The 17,251-nt window shown below is 30.8% G+C and overlaps 2 protein-coding genes across 5 annotated transcripts in view; both read left to right on the forward strand.

Annotated features, from left to right (window-relative positions):
- Positions 1–9,062, forward strand: part of LOC123015604 — a 12,503-nt gene extending 3,441 nt beyond the window's left edge. The window contains exons 1-4 of one of the 2 annotated variants that reach the window (XM_044415423.1): positions 4,340–4,660; positions 8,124–8,291; positions 8,435–8,548; positions 8,601–9,062. In XM_044415423.1, coding sequence (XP_044271358.1) covers positions 4,421–4,660; positions 8,124–8,291; positions 8,435–8,548; positions 8,601–8,684 — 606 coding nt within the window. In that variant the 5' untranslated portion in view covers positions 4,340–4,420 and the 3' untranslated portion in view covers positions 8,685–9,062. Of the gene's footprint in view, positions 1–4,339; positions 4,661–8,123; positions 8,292–8,434; positions 8,549–8,600 lie in introns of those variants that run through there. The other variant, XM_044415424.1, reaches the window with a different exon arrangement.
- A 2,538-nt stretch (positions 9,063–11,600) lies between these two features.
- On the forward strand, positions 11,601–15,347 carry LOC123012558. Of its 3 annotated transcripts, none has more exons than XM_044410582.1 (5): positions 11,601–11,894; positions 12,453–12,580; positions 14,129–14,311; positions 14,362–14,484; positions 14,534–15,347. In XM_044410582.1, the coding sequence occupies exons 2-5, from the start codon at positions 12,467–12,469 to the stop codon at positions 14,606–14,608; spliced, it is 495 nt and encodes a 164-aa protein (XP_044266517.1). In that variant the 5' UTR covers positions 11,601–11,894; positions 12,453–12,466; the 3' UTR covers positions 14,609–15,347. The 3 variants fall into 3 exon arrangements, with proteins under 3 accessions (XP_044266517.1, XP_044266508.1, XP_044266525.1); XM_044410573.1 differs by having other exon boundaries at positions 11,893–12,024; XM_044410590.1 differs by lacking the exon at positions 11,601–11,894 and adding an exon at positions 12,072–12,370.
- The last annotated feature ends 1,904 nt before the right edge of the window (positions 15,348–17,251 follow it).

Raw genomic sequence — 17,251 nt, forward strand, 5'->3', positions numbered from 1 at the left:
AACTCAAAAACAAAACAAAATTTCGTTCTGAAAATACGATCACAATTTTTATATTACTTTAATTTATATTAATTATTATTTTCTGGAGGCAAATGATTAAAAATAAAACCGCTTGGTTCCATACTTTATATTCACCCTGTATGTAATGACTGTTGTCATTCACAATATCACAATTTCATTTATTTTAACAAGATYTTGCTTAAATTTAAGTTGCTTACTAAGTTAACAGCTTGTAATTAATTTTTTCTTGTTGATATTAAAAACTTCGGCATTTCTTTGTTTTTAACATAAATGTTTGTAATTTAGCAGCAATAATTTTGAATCCATTGTCACTTATTACTAATTAAAATGCAAAAATTGAAATCGCTGTTTCAGAGATCTGAGGACTTGTTTTTTTCTAGCCACCCGCTGTTTTCTTTTTCTAGTAGTTAGATATTTTCCTAATTTTCGGAAAAATACACAAAATTATTGAGGTCAATATTCGTGCTTTGATCTTGATATTTATGTGAAAATGCAGGGAGAAAACAATAGCCCCTTTCGTGTTGATAAATCTTAGAAACCACCATTTCCGTAGGCCGTTTCAATAAACAAAATCTTTAAAATAGCTCAACTAATAAAACTTTTATTATCTCAGACATATGCTTGAGAAGTAGTCCAATATCGGCACATCAATAAAAATTCCTTGCTTCCTGTTATAGTAACAGTTAATTGCACTAATATGGAATCACTGTGTGCAACTTTTTCTTTTATTTTTCCTTTCGATCGGCGTTAATCAAAATTTTTGAGGTCATTTAATCCGATGGCTCTCAACAAAAAATTTCGACATGTGATTTTCTACGACCCACATAAATGACCTAATGTGAAAGCAACAGGTTTTTTCTCCACTTTTGCATAAAATTGTTTTCGATACTACTAAAATCTATTTTTGTGTCTATTATTCACAATATGCAGCGGCGACTAATGTAATAAATGACGTTTAACACACCTTAAATGGGCGTTTGGAGACAACATACCTAGAGAATATGGACGTCCTTGTCGTGCATTGTTGAAATAATTATCAGTAATAAAGAATTTGTATGCAGTAATACCTAGATGTGAACGGTTAATGATGGGAGCAAATTGCTTCCAGTGCTTGAAAATAGACACGGAAAAAAACAATGTCTTTTACTGACCTTCTGGGTTTGTTTGATGGCTCGCATTTCCATAATTATGCCGACGAAAACAAATGGTGTCTAGCTTTCGATAAAATTCTTTGCAGGAGATCTCACAAGAGACGCTTCATTATCTCATTATACGATAATTCAAAGCTGTTTTGATGTGAAAACGGTGTTTTGTTGCAGAAATTATGCAAAAAGTTACTTTTCATGAAAAATACCTATATTTTGAGTCTTGCAATTAATAGCAGGTTTCAGTTAAAATAACCGATTTTTMCCAAAACTGTAGTATTTATGAATAACAAAGAATATAAAAAATTTTGAAACAATGATCAGTTAGAAAAGGATAACACTAACTACAAAAATGGTACAAGTGGCAAAGGTGTGCTTTATAKTCTTAAAAGGATTTTAAAAGCGAAATTAGATTTTTTGTAACCTTTTTTTTTTCAAATAATAATTCAAATGATAAAAAAAATATCTTCGACTGTGAAAAACTCCAAAACTTATTTTTTTTTCTTATTTGTAAAGGCATTTATCTGCCTTATAATAGTAATAATAATAACATCAGATTCAGCCTTTTAAAAATCTAAAAACCAAAATCTCCGTTTTCTGGTCTATTTGCCAGGAATGAATTTTGCATTATTTTGTAAACTTGTAGGATGTGACGTAATGGAAAATACTGGATGAGCTGTTCCATAACGAACACATCATTTTCCCTATATAGCTGCTCAACGCTTCAGAAATTTGTCTTTGTATTTTTCATTTCAGTAACTTTAAACTCTTTTTCAATAAAAAAATTTCTTTCTCTTTCATATTTACACGAGGAGAAGGCTATAGACCATCCACGGCACAGCTTCGCTAATGCAATGCAACTGAATGTCTATTTATAATTATCTGTGAGTTTTATTCTCGCCCACTGCAAATATAATATGATCCAATTGTTATTTGTTTATATTATTTTTATATTTAATTTTCGTGGTACACAATACACATCTTTGCGTTCGATAGTCACAAATTTGTAATCACATAGCGTATTTAGAACATGCAACTGACTTTTCCAAAAAAAGCATACACGCTTAGATGGAATATGTGGACTTATTGGGTTTTCAGAGTGGGTATATGAGTTAGAGCCCACCACATTCCACATTACGTCACATTTTGACAACAGTTATCATTCTTATTCACCAGTACATATTTAATAAGTAGTCAACCTTGTCCATGTTATTAAGAAGTTAATTACGTTGAATTATCATTTAAATACCTTCACCAAAACTATGAAAACATACATAAAGTTCCATAATACTGTCTTTATGGTGGAGATSTCGAAAAAATTAAGTAGGTATATGAAGTAAGTTACATTGTTTAAAAGAAAAAAAATTAACTACAGAATAAAAAAGTWTAGGCTGCCATATTTAGGAAACAAAGTTATGTTCGTTTGCATAATTTGATCATATCTTTTAGTGCATCAAACGATCAAAGAGCAAAGCCTTATTTACAAACATGCAAAGATCTACTTTAGTGGTATTATTAATAAGCACTTAAAATAAAAGTCGAGATAGAAAAATTTTTGTTCAGAATTCAGTTAGATTAAATTAAGAGTTTTTTGTTAATCGAGAAATGTTTTACGTTTTTCAAAAGTTTGAATGTTGTAGGTATTAAAAACAAAGATGAATAAAAATTACCTCATTTTTTTGATTAATTTGAAAATAATTTTTGGTTCTATAAATGAATATGAAAAATATATTTATTCAAATATGTAAAACTCTCATAATTTGAAAATTTTTATAGATAGAATTTTTAACTTTTGATGTTCCTGGTATCTTACCTTACATGGGCATTTTTCTCTGAGGTGAGAGTTCTGAAACACTCTGTGTAGCTCTTAAAATGTTAGATTTTTTTTGGGTTAAGTTTTTACCCGTTCAGATTATGTACCTACAGTTGGTTGCAATAAAAACGAAAAATAGAATTTTCTTTAGATTGAAACAGGTTTTGTCAATTTAGTTATCAATTTGTCGCATTCAAATAATTTTTTCTGCAATGCTGCACTTAAATGCCGAGAGCATCAAATGCAAATCAAGATAATCAATTAGTTGAGTACTTACGTGAAAACCCAATGAGTAGCAGATTAACTGTCAGTTCTAACTTAACCTTTTAAAATTAAGCCATGTTCAAACTATGGATAAATATAAAAATGCTTTTACATTTTCCGATTTTTTTGACCAAGTGTACGTATTTAGTCAGCACATCTTGGCAACATTAAGTATGTGTTAAAAAAAAATCACTAATCTGTGTCTTATGGTGTACAAAGTATTTAACAAACTAACAAGTTCAACAATAAATTAAATCCGACAACATCGAAAACAAAAGCCAAAGTGRCTATAATGATATGTAATATCGAAATTGACAGTTCTGTTAATTCTGCTTTTTCTCAGAAAAAGCTTGCATAAAATCTACATTCATTTCTATGCTTAGCTATCACCACCGTTCGAGAGTTGGTCCGACTCTTTCTAATCATCCTGTATATAATKGTAGTTACTTTTGTTGGGAGTTTTAATAAAAAACGTTGTTTGTAACACGTACCTAAATAAAACGTTTTTGCGGACTTATCTCCTACTCCAAACTCGGCTTTGCTTCMTCTGAAACATCAATGATTCGTCCGAAAAAAACGTATTTTAGGTACTTGTAACAAAAATAAGTATTCTAATATTTATTTACTCGTATCATACTCGAGACACAAAATCTCTTTTAGACCAACTCGCCGCGGAACTGCATTAGCATTCCGTTAACTTTTCGGTTACTTGGTCACTTGATGATCAGAATTAATAATTTCAATAACGGGACCGCTCCAAGAAGTTGTTGAATGAATTCACGGAGTCTGGTCACCTCGCAAAGGCATATGTGACTAACTGTACCATTTAACATCTCCATACGAGTAACCCATTGGGCATTTGCAATTTTCTCAATTAAAGCTAACTTGGACCGAGGTTGGACCGCTCGAGGGATGGCATCAGATACATGACCAGAAACAGGTGTTTTAGTGATAAATGCAGCTTGGGATGTGGTACCAAGGTGGATGACCCCCATTGGACTGCAGGTGCGGCACTCTCGTTACGCTAGTACAACCGAGTCGGAAGTTTCATTGTAATAATAAACGGAAACGCAAGTCTCTACAAATTAATCGTGAAATATCGGTTTCAAACATCACAAATAGAAGTTTTAGCCGAGACACTCTTTGTTTGTTTTGACCAAGTTTCGATGTTTCGTCGATGACATGTGGTGTGGGTGTGTCAGTGTTGTCGTGCCTTCATGCATCATGCCCATATATGATTTTGCTTTTTGCGTTATGTCACTACTGCCTCCATTTGAACCTACCTTTCCACCTACTGAGCCACATGAGTCGTAGGTTGCGCATAAAATTAATCAGAAGGTCGCTGTTGGGTGATGAACTACACACCACTAGTGACGAAATTACTCTCACACATTTTGGGAATGTGGGCGGAAATGGGGTGCGTTGAGAAATAAAAATTTAATTTTTAATGTATAATTATTTTATACAGGGTGTTTACGATTTTGAAATTGAAAATTGACCTATTTATAGAAGAGTACAGAAATACTGTAACCGAGAAAAAAACTCACACAATTGTTATTATTAAGAATGTTATTTAACTCCAAAACACGCTTTGAGGGTCACTGAAATTATTTCCTTGTTCAGATAAAATTGTATTGTTGCAACAAATAAAAAATCGTATCCATGACAGTGAAAGAGAAATCCACTTCATAGTTTTCACACTGTTATCATTTGATTTGTTTTTGCATTAGTTTTTATCAAAATTCGAAGATCTTCTGTTTGATCTCTTCCAGCGAAATGCTTTCCAATAGATTGGTTGATTCGTTTTTCTTAATTTGTTACTAAATTTATGAACATGAATGGCAAAAAATATTAAAATAATAAATTGGTTGTCGTGATTATGATTTACGGTGAAACACAAGGTAATGWTACTAATGGCCATTGTTGCAGCAGCAGTTCTCAAACAAATAACATATTTCCTTTCACAACGTGAATTTTTGTTTCATGTAGCGTATTGGTTTTCTTCTACCGTGAATATCATATCATTTAAATTTCAACCTCAACACCGTAAACACCTTGTATACCAGGTGAATAAAAAGTATGGAACCAAAAGTTTTTTTCTTAAACTATTTATTTTTTTGGAAAAACTAATTGATGAATGATAAAGTACTATAAAAATGTGATGTTTTATCAAGAATCAAATTTTCCGAGATTTTCTTTTGTTTTTGAGTTTCATAAAATTTTTAATTTTTTTAAATTGCAACCCAKTATAATAYTTATTTATTGTAAGAGTGGGTTAGATAGCGTTTTATCCACGCAAGACTGTTTAACCGCGAGAACGTTAGTTCGTTTSGTTAAGTGGATAAAATGCGACTAACACACGACTGCAATATAACGTTTCATCCACAATCACAGGCTCAAATTATTCCAAACTTAATTAAAAATTAAACTGACATTTAAACGTCACGCCAAATGTGCTTTCGGTTAAACGTAGTAAGCTGTTACACGGTGCGCTGGTTACTAACAGTGGAATAAAGTTACTTTATTCTACTAGTGGATAAAGTGGTACTTTATACGCATCTAAAGTCTGGAATAAAGTCTCTTTATAGAGTGATTGTGGATAAAATCATTTMTCTTATGAAGGTTATGATCTAAGGATCTACTTTAAAAACATTTTTACATAAATAGCAATTTTGACAAAAAAAATTGCATAACTCAAAAACAAAACAAAGTTTCGTTCTCAAACTACGATCACATTTTTTATATTACTTTAATTTATATTAATTAATTATTATTTTCTGGAGGCAAATGATATAAAAAAAAACACTTGATTCCATACTTTATATTTACCCTATAGTTAGTTTTTCCAGCAATAGATTAGACTTTTTTAAATTAATACATATTATTTAAACATTAAAATTAGCAAGAATTAGTGAAAAGAGATTTTGTTTTGGGCGTAATTTTGTATCAGTATTAAATCGGAATGACTTAAATGAAATTTTTTGTAATCGACTGGTGAATTTGATGCCAAAAAAAAGTCCAATCTATTGCTGGGAGACGTTGGCAWAATTGTATTAGATTATCTATTTGATCATATAAGAGTTCATTTGTCGGCAAATTTGCAAAATAACAAGCTTTCTAATACTCAAATAACCCTCATCTACAAGACATCAAAGTGATTCAATTTTCAATATTTTAATAATGCACATAGAAAAGTCCCATTATGTGATAATCTGAGATTATGAAATTTTTATATGGGACATGTGAATCCGCTCTCAAACCGTTCCTGTCCAATTAGATTGCCAAATTGTCGTCGCTTGAAATTTTAAAAATAAAACTGTGGGCAATTATTGTTATTAAGATGAAAATAAAGATTGCCAAATGACTGGGTTTTGATGAATTAATTGTACAATTTGGCACTATTTTAGTTGGTTGAATGGAAAAGAAGTTAAAAGTGTTACAACAATAGTAAAAGTGAGATTAGATAAAGAACTTTAATTATTATATTCAATACAATGGTCTAGTCTTGTTGATAATACGAGAAATAAACTGGTCTTTTGTTTGTTAGAAGAAAAAACTGTACAAGAGAAAATTAATTCCATCGATAAAGATAAATGGCCTTCTAAGTTTCTAACTGATCTTAATTGATTGTATGAGTATAACGGTTCTAAGTAGTAGTATCTGCGAGTATCTGCTACGAGTATACATCTAAACATGGTGCTCAGTGAGATTTATAATGAAGTTAAAGTTTTTCAGTTTTCTATCAATATAAAAATTATGATGTGTGCTCTAATTATTACTTACATTCAATATTTTAATTATTTTAGAATTATCTAGAATTGTTTAGAAAAAAAAAAAAAAGTGTAGCAGTTGCTCTACAACTGAACTCTCCACTGAACTTGAGATAAATATGATTATGAAGTTGTAAAGATATTTTATATATCTTGACAGAACAATTAGTGTTACAATTTTCGTCGGCAAAACTGATTTACGACTTTCAATTTTACTTTTTGAGTCTTACGTGATTTAAACTATGGATAAAATAAACTCTAAAGTCCAAATAGTCCAAAGACCTTTATTTTAAATAAAATGGCATTTTACAAGATATCTATTATTTTTTAGATACCCTGAAATGATATCTAAATATTATTCGGAAAAAAACAATAAATATTTGAAGGTATAATGAGCAATACGTAAAACGTAACGTACTATGTTACTGTTTTCACATCTTCTGAAGTTGAAATTGGTAATATTTTAATAATCAAGGTAACAATAATAATTATATTAAATAAAATAGGAATTAAATTCTGACTTTTACCAAATGACAGCATTTTAGTAGTAATGATGATAGAAAGATACAAAAATGTAAAAAAAAACTACTAATGTTTCTCCTAATGCAGGTATCAGATTTACAGCTATAAAGCCTATGACCTTGAATAAATTTACAGTAAGCTATGACAAATATTCATAAGTATAAAGTAGTTTAAACTTATAACTTATTCATAAGTATAAACGTATAAACACTTGTGCCTRACATCACGAAATTGSCTCATTTATAATTAATTAACTATCCCAAATGTGATATTTCACACATTATTTGTGGAAAATTYTACTTGGCACGAGTTTAATTTTTGATCAAATTCTCGTGAAATATTGTTGCTGCTCTAAATATTGCCGATTATTTATTTATCGCCACTACCACTACTTCCGTTTAAAACCCTAGCGTTTAAGCAGTGATAGTTTCCTTTTTATGTAGGTGCAAAAATGCATTTTAAAGTCGCAACGTGTGCAATTAATTCCACGACATAATAGTTGAAAAAATTTAAATGCGCTTTTACAACGACTTCGGTTATTTATAGGTATTATTTATCAACAACCTTGAATTATCTTTTTTTTTTCAGATATTAGGTATCCTGTGTATGTCACTAGCGTCGCCTGCATGGCTTTCAGGAACACATTTTTTTCTTTTCGTTGCGACGACGAGTTTCATCGGTACCCTAATTTGGGTATTCGTCTACTTTTTGGGTATTCGAGAAGCGCTCAACTTACCCATCCACTGGATACTCACAGTACGTATTTTACCAAATTTAGAAACATCAAAAGACGAATCTGGTCACATTTCGCGTATAAATAAACGAAAAACGAGGGAAATGTGAACAGATATGTTTATAGCCGCGCCAAGAATGGCAGATTAAAGGTGAGCTCATTGCAGGAGTTAGTTAATACAGCGATCTGTACGGGGGCTTATGTCATCGCGTTTATTGTCCAGCTCTCGATATGGCCAGGAGGGCCGCACTGGCACAAGGGAGCCAACATTGCGGCGGGGGTAAGTTTTTTTCAAAAAAAAAGATAAAAACAAAATTAATATTTGATTGTAGGTTTTCGGTATTTTCAATGCCCTGGCCTATGGATTTGCAACGTATCTCCTATACATCGAATATAAAGGAAACAGGACAAACTAAATCACTCAAAGAACTGACAAAAGTCGCGGTGACATTTTTAGTCTTAGGTTCAAAAAACGAAGAGGAATTTTTTGTTTAGTTGTTGTTAGTCATGTCATATTCATCACTTTTATAATTTTTACTCTTTCACTTTTSTATCAAGTAATTTATTGTACACTAAGTGTATTAACATGTTTCCTCTAGTGCCTTCACAGCAACTGTCACGATAATAATAATTCACTTAAATTTTATAAGGTTTGTAAAGTTCAAGTATGAGAAACGCTGGTTCTTTATACGTATTTATATACATTTAAGTTTTCAAATTTTATCTAAATAATGTACAATTACTGTGTAAATTTTAGATTGAAATAAAAAATAAATAATTGTTTTTATAAATAACATGCGTTTGAAAAGTGAATAACAACGCTCACTATCAAAATTGAAATAAAACATTGAGTAAAATCACGAAAGTAAATTAACTGCATGCATTAAYAGGTGCGTACAGACCCGTAACAAAACTTCGTCAATTCTGTCGTTCCATCTTTTATTGCATAATTTAATCAGTATTTGGAAATAGGTATACTAAGAAAATAAGCAAGGATATCTTGCAATCATCTATTGAGGTATGTGACACTCTAAACAAATAATTTTTTACTTATTTTACTGTATACCAGGTGACCGGTAACGAATATCTCTCGGTCATAAATGACAGCTTTCTATAAAATTTTAACGTATTTAATTTACTAGTCAAAGGTACAGTTGGAGACAAAATACTTTGGTCGTCACTTTTCTGACATTTTAATGTAATTCAAGCTTTAACGTTAAAATGAATGACAATTTCAAATTAATGACAGCTATTATATTTTCCTATCAACATACAACTTGTCAACTATGATTGACAGTAGCTAAAAATAAGGTTAACAGTCCTAAAGCATGCTTTACAATTTAATGTCACTCCAGTGACATTGGCGACCAAAGTATTTTGTCTTCAACTGTACCATATGAGAGGTTCCATTCCAAAACTTGTCTTATATCCACTTAAAAAAAAAACGTGTTAGCAGTAGTTATGGCCACTACATGCAAGTTTCCAATTCTCAAAAATAATTACTAAGTGTAAAAATGCTCTTATCATCGTTAAAATACACTTATACAGAGTTCCCCACCTAAGACCTTCAGAAATTTAAATTGTAGAAATTTAAAATGTAGATTATTTAGCAAGTAGATATAAACATCTTATTACTAAAACAATCCTAGCCCTTAAAATGTCATTTTAACATGCCTTTTAAATATGCTAAATTACTTAAAATTTATATCAAATTGCCAATAAAAAAATAAATTGTGTTAAAAGTGGCTGAAGATGCAAAAACATGGGCAGCTATGAAAAAAAAGAACGATTCTACATTTATTGAACTAACTAATTCAGTAGGTACAACAAAAGATGTACGAAGGTACCACCGTTCGTTGGCATCAATGGATCTAAAAATTCTAAGGATGTAACCACAAGTTTTTAGGGTTAAACAAAATGGTTCTCAGAAATGTTAAACTATTGTTTTAGAGTTACCTTTAATATTTTTTTTCAAAAATTAGATCAAAATTTTAATAACATAACCTACGTATTTCTGCTGATTCAGACGAGTGATTTAGTTATTTTCTTTTTTGTGTCAAGGTCTAGTAGTTTAACTTAATTTTAAATTGAAAAAATATGTGTTAAAATTATGTTTTTTATCTTAAGGTAATAATAATAATATTAATACTAATTGAAGCTCCAACTTCTAAGTTGTCTACATTTTAAATTTCATAAAAACCATTATCAAATAACAGATTAATATTAGACTCGAAATTCTTACGTGGTACATATTATACAGTGTTATTATAAATAATTTTAATATCGGAGTACAATACACCAAAAAAAAAATAATTTATTGAATTTATTTAAAATGAGATAATTATTGAGCCATAGATTTTTATGAGAGATTGTTGGTTATAATATGAAGAGATTRAGAAAGACTGAATCTGAAAGTATTTTTGTCAATAATTTAAAACACTGCAACCGGATACGGTTTTGCTTGACAAATACTTGACGTACAACCCCACGAGATTGTTGAATTGTTATTAATCAAAAGCGTACTCCAATGGTAAGCTTTAAAAATTAGGGTCAGGATTGCCAACATATTCAGTCATTGTGGATTACTTTGTACTTATAATAAAAGGACAAAATAGGTCCTGTTCTTTCAAAGTTTTATAAAATGATGTAGAAGTATCGGGCAAGGTCAGAAGAAAATTAAATAATATTGTCTGAAGATGGCTATCTAAAAATAGCCGAAACATGGAGCAAGTAGATATAGGAATAAACTTTAAGAGCACAAAACCTATTTTTTACTTTAATTATAAAATGAGATATTTTCATAGTTTTATTACTGGGACATTTTGCAAGACATTCTTTTTTTCTTCARATAGGGCAAATTAGAATATTTTTACTCATTATCCACAAATCTCCGTTGGATTGGTATAATAAAAAAAAAATGTATACGTACTCGTATGTGACCAGTAAAACAATGTAAATTCTCCGATAAACTTTAGTGGAACGAGGTTTTCATTACTTTGCATCGACCTCACCCACAAAATGCATTTTAGCAATAATTAAAAATTATTTATTGTTGACAACAATAATGTAATATTTTGAAAATCAATGACATTGAAAGTCTTATACAATTTGACATATTTAGCATTAAAGGATGACATCAGAGTTTGTTATCTCATTCGGCTAAAGGCTAAGAATCACCGTAGAAAAATTTTCAGAAACGAGACGGCTAATAATAACGATGAATAAACAGACGACAATGTATGAGGAAAGTGACAAATGCAATATTTGCAGTGTGCGCAAACAATTCTAGACGCGATTTAGAATTCGAAGATTAGACAGTGGTTGTTAACCCTGCGCATCCACCAAAAAGACCAATTTTAGAGACATATTTTAGAGACTATTTTCACTCTGTTAGCATTTATTTCCTTATATTTCTTTTTTTTTGTCCTAAATAGATAAAAACTCTCAATTTCCCAATAATAACCGAAATAAATCATATCAGCCGATCCCACTTCGTAGGCGAGCAATGAAAATGGATCGGCGTTGGTGCTACGACCAGAATTCAGTTCGTTTCCAGACTTTCGTGGGCTTTCGTTAGTTCGATCGGTGTGGTTACACCCACCTTACCATAAACAAAACTCCAACAGGTAAGTCACTTATTAAAAATAACATTCAATCCAGTAACAAGTCAGGAAAGGATGATCGACTTGTGAATCGTGATAAGTGTTATCAAAAGAAAATAGTAAATATTTACCAACTTATATTGATCTGTGTCTGGTGAGTAATAGTGGACTTCGGCGCGTTTATCATTTTTATACGTGTTACGTTGTATATTTAATTATTTAATTTCATTTAGTTATTTATTTCATAAATTGTTAAATAGTTTATCTGTTGGCCGAAATAGTTAAATGGTTCGACGCTCATTAACACACAACGAAGTGATAAATTAGTGTCGTAGTGGGACTTTTACTACTCATTAAATTAGTTTCTAAATACGCGCGAAAAATTTATTTGTTAGTAAATGAAAATAAACAAAATTGGGGATCAATCATGACGTTACCGATGACCCATTTATCCCAAGAATAACAAACCAGTCTTATAAATACACTTTTCTGTTGAGAGGGTAAGCTTTGGTCAGAAATACACTGTAGCTTTCCTTCATCACCGCTATCAAGTTTCAAAATAATCGATCAGAGATATTTCAGGATCAATTCCAAAAATGTCACACACGGTCACGGTTACAAGGACCACAACCACCACGACAACCTCTGCAATCATCATAAATACGGGATATTTAAAAACATGGCCCGGAATTTTGAAACTATTAGAAATGGTAAGTAGAAATATCGCCACTGAAAATAGATTTGACGTCAGAGGACGTGCAGCGCTGAAAAACAAAACTGTTTTCATTGCAAGTACATTTTCTCGTGTAATTATGTATTCAGCTGCCCATATGGTAAAAGAGGGCTAGGTCGCGGGAGAAAGCGCACCGCAAGGACAATATTGATGACTAACCTGAGGATTTTTAATTGCAAAAAACTGAAAAATCACAGTTTTTACATTACAAATTTGAGAAAAAAAAATTGACTTATCATTTGGTTCAAACTTAAAATAATATAACAAATACCATGCCTTCAAAAAAATTTCTGATGGAAGCGTCCTATGATTTTAAAATTAAGTTTGCAACTATCAAATTCAAGCGTCACACTTTTATAGTCAATTGTTATTCATTTCCGAGGGGCGGCCGCTGGCATGGCTGTCGCCTGACAATCGCAGATGTCAACAAAATTCAATGTTGCCAACTTAATTTCAGGTCACAGATCAAAGTAATATTACAGTATCATTTCAATAAAATTCACACCTAATTTGTGAAAATATACATTTTTATGACTTTAATAGTAGTGCACAGTTATTTTAAAAGTTGACTGTGAAGGTCGAAAAATGCTAAAATAAGTCAACTTGTCTTATCCGAATGTTGATAATTTGGTGTTACAAAACCATGATGTTTCCTGTACAAATTTTATTCATGTTTTATTAAATAAAGTCCAGTAGTTTTAAATCTACGGGGTGGGGCATCCGTTACGCCCAAAAAGAAAATCCCCAATTCTAAATCAAATTGTTGAATTTTTTCATACTTACCTGGGCATTAAGGTACATTCTCTATTTTTTTGGTAATTTTTCATTCACAAACAAAGCCAAAAAAATAAAAAGTAATGTTCTCCCAAAAAAAATAATTCTAATTTTTATACTGACCAACGCAGATTCACTTCCTACAATTGATTACAAAATCAGAAAAAAAAATACCAATTAGATTTTGAATTAAACGCAATTTTCCATCTTAACTTTGAAAATCATTTTTATTTATGACCTGCTACTTGTGCCATCGTAAATTTAGGTGACAATGGAGAACTGCAATTAGACCCTTTAAAGCGGTCGGCTACCATTAAATGATTCTTTTGTTGGCAAATTATACCATTTTGTCATAAATCACAGGTCTGGTTTGTGTTTAATTAAAAAAAGCGATTATTTGGATAACCAAGTTAAAATTTGAAATTGTGATATCAAAGTTTGATRCGCTGACACATTTAGTGTAAAAACTTTATAGGTAAATTAACAGAAAGTATTCATAAAACACACAAAACTGTTACGGACTCATTTATTATAAAAAAAAATTGAAAAATTCTCAAATTATACCCTATCAATAATTAGTTAGGTATATGAAATATCGCCAGTTTTAATTAATTTGAAGTCGCGATTTATCAAGTGCGCGTAATCGATGCCCCACCCGGTATAATCGCAGTCAAAAATTTTCTTAAATCTTAATAAAATTTGCACAACAGAAAACCTAAAATCCGGACTTTACTGATGACCCTGTTTTCAGCTTTTGGGTATCGTGGTTGTGGGGCTGGTCAGTTACTATTACCCTCACCAGTTGTATGTGAGTCAGGCCCCCAAGACCTTCTTCTTGTTGATGGCGGTGACGTTTCTGGTCGGAACATTCCTCCTTTTGTTCTCTTGCTTGATTTCCATTTCGACGGCGTCGATTATTTCCAAGACCATTTATGTAAGTTGGGTTTTATRATTGTGATTTCGCTGATGTTATCGCTGTTATAGGAAGTGGTTTACCATGGTTTCGCCTTTGTTCTCTATCTCGCTGCAAGTCTGACGTTTATTATTGAAGTAAATCATTTGAAAAGCGGCTATGGACACGATTACGAGCCGTATTTTGCAGCTGCTGTAAGTAAATTGCTTCGTGGGTGTAAGTTTTTAATTTTTTGATTTGTAGATCATCGGACTTGTGATTTCAGCGCTGTATTTATTAAGTACTGTGTTTGCCCTAAGAAGCTACAGAGGGTTATAAGTGGGTTAGATATTAGAATTTGTTGATCATTATTTAAGATTCACTTTAATTGAATGTGTCATTATTAAATCATTCGCATTTTAGCTTTAAATGTCTCATGTTAATTTATTGCCAGTAGTATTTTGGAACCACGTAGTTAGGCAACCGATATTACAGTAACTCTTAGAGTAGGTAGTCTAGCAAGATAAGCAGCAATAATATAATTATTTAATGTTGATATCATGATATCAATATTTATTTATTGTTTTTGGGGTGTCTTACTGTTCTAAGATAAACCCTTGAAGTCAATTGGTCTTATGTATGAGATGCTACTAGAATTAGAGAACTAACATTATTYTGTAAACAATAGTTTTAAGGATATTGTATACRSTTTACTAAGCATTTCTTGTCAGGTCTTAGAAGTATAAAATATYTAATAATCTGACAAGGTCTTAAGCTGCCATCAATGTATTTTAAATGTGCCTAAAATAATATGCCTTAGCACTTTTTGTAATAAGTTTATTGTGAACGTTTATATTTTATGAAGAATTTAGGATTTTAGTGTTAAACATATTCGAGTACGATTTAGTTTTGGTAGAACATATTTTTTGTGACTGTACAACTACATGATATATTTCAAAAATTAGGTATATATAGGATTTTGAGACTTTTATTAAAAACAATTCTGAGGAAAAAGTGTTCTCAAAAGGAAAAATAAATAGATACTCTGAATTTTGAAGTACCTACTGCATTGTAGCAATTTTTAGGTTCGTTTTTTTTACACCCTCTTGTTTTCACAGATTTTTTAAAATACAGGATGAGTCATATATAATAAAGACCCTAACCGACTTTTTTACGCAACCCAAAATGCATTTTCAGATATCACAATGCGTTACTTGATGTTCTGTTTGAATTTTTTCAAACACATAAACAACACATTGTGATAGCTTTGAGAATTTTTATAAATTTGAATCCTACGGTGTACCTTTGACGGTACAGATTCAGCCACAGCATTTTGTGGAATGCTCCATTTGTCAAGATCAAATTATCAGTTTTTTTTTTTTGAGTACAATTAAAATTTTTCAAACGTACAAAAAGCAATTTTGACTGTGTGAATGTATTTTGGGTTGCGGCTAAAAATCGGTCCAGGGTCTTTATTATAAAGTGACTCAGTATGTTTTCTTGCGTGACATTTTTTTTAAATTAAGAAATAAAATTACATTTTTACTTAAAACATACAATTTCTAATTTATTACATTTAATTCGTCACCAAGTTAAGCGTTGAAATAATTAAGAAAAGTTACTTATCAAAATACCGTGAGGTGAAAAATTATCTTGGTCAAGAGTGGTCATGGATTTTAAAATAATTGTCGTAGGTTATGTCAGTGACTCAAACATTGACAAAATTATTGCAAAAGGATATAAGCAACGACAGACGTTTTCCATTCCATGACCATCCTTGACCAAGATAATTTTTGATCTCACTGTAGATAATACATATTATACCTTATTTTATTATTTTATGGATACGCATTTAAAAATACCTCTACATATCACGGATAAAAAGCATGGTTTATTTGGTTGCATATCCACCACGTTAACATGAAAAAAAGAAAACTATAAAACGTAAATAGTATATTACAACTGTGAGCTCAAGTTGTAATACCAAGAGACCAGTGGCGGCTCGTAGTCTTTTGTAAACAGGAGGAGACCTTTTTTATAAAATAGAAATATACGTATACATGTCAAATACTTAAAAAAATTATTCTCTGCTTTCGTCGTGACCACAAAAAGCTAACACTTAACAGTATAGAAAAATACAAATATCGATTAATCCTTTTAAAAATTTCTCTTTTTTTTGACCGATTCATTATAACGAGTGTTTTTTTTTTAATTTGGCGTCAAAACTATCCATAAAAGTTCTATTGTGAACGAACAATCGTATTGAAAGTTATTAATCTCACATATCGACTCTCCCCACGAAAACTATAGTAACTCAAAAATTACAGTTTTGAAAAAAATTGCATTAAATCTTTGATTGTTAATAATAAATCAAGGAACTGTTTAATATTAGTTAATATTATTTTAATTATTATTTATTTTAATTAATATTATTGAAAATTGCTAAGGCTCTATATTTTGGTAATAATGTTGTTTATTTTTTTCTCTTTGTTTTAGTATTTTTTCAAAATTGTGATCCGTTCACAACACACTCATATCACCATCAACTATGACACTAAATTCAAACAAACACCCGTTAGTTATTTTTATTACCAGGGTGGAAAGTGTATCTTTTCCTCAAGAGACTCAGCCTCGAGGTCAGATAAAACCCGAAAATGTAATGATTAATGAAATTCTCCCCGAGATTTGTGTGCTATTTTAGCTGTTTTTCTAACAAAGCGGTGACGTAGTTGTTATCCTAAAAATTGAGTTTGATAAGTTACTTAATAACATTAACATAGATCAAGATCACTTTTCAACTAAGAGAAAAAAAATTTGAAGGATAGTTAAAATTAGTTTATTACAAATCGTATTATTCGTATCCATTATTTTTGTTTACACCTATTTTACAACTGGAGCAGTAGTATTTAGACTATACTATGAATTTATAAAATTTATTTATAAAGCACATTTGTTGAGTCTAGTTTATTAATTCGCATTAAC

The sequence above is a fragment of the Tribolium madens genome, unplaced genomic scaffold (genome assembly GCF_015345945.1).
Source record: "Tribolium madens isolate multiple individuals breed KSU strain unplaced genomic scaffold, Tmad_KSU_1.1 Scaffold_19;HRSCAF=116;Tcas5.2_LG9, whole genome shotgun sequence".
NCBI classification, from domain to species: domain Eukaryota; kingdom Metazoa; phylum Arthropoda; class Insecta; order Coleoptera; family Tenebrionidae; genus Tribolium; species Tribolium madens.

Excerpts from the sequence above, each read along its gene's own strand:
- LOC123012558 (XM_044410582.1), top strand. The coding sequence starts at position 12,467 with ATGTCACACACGGTCACGGTTACAAGGACCACAACCACCACGACAACC. Across the intron at positions 12,581-14,128 it reads TTTTGAAACTATTAGAAATG|CTTTTGGGTATCGTGGTTGT; the intron begins GTAAGTAGAAAT and ends CCCTGTTTTCAG. Across the intron at positions 14,485-14,533 it reads AGCCGTATTTTGCAGCTGCT|ATCATCGGACTTGTGATTTC; the intron begins GTAAGTAAATTG and ends TTTGATTTGTAG.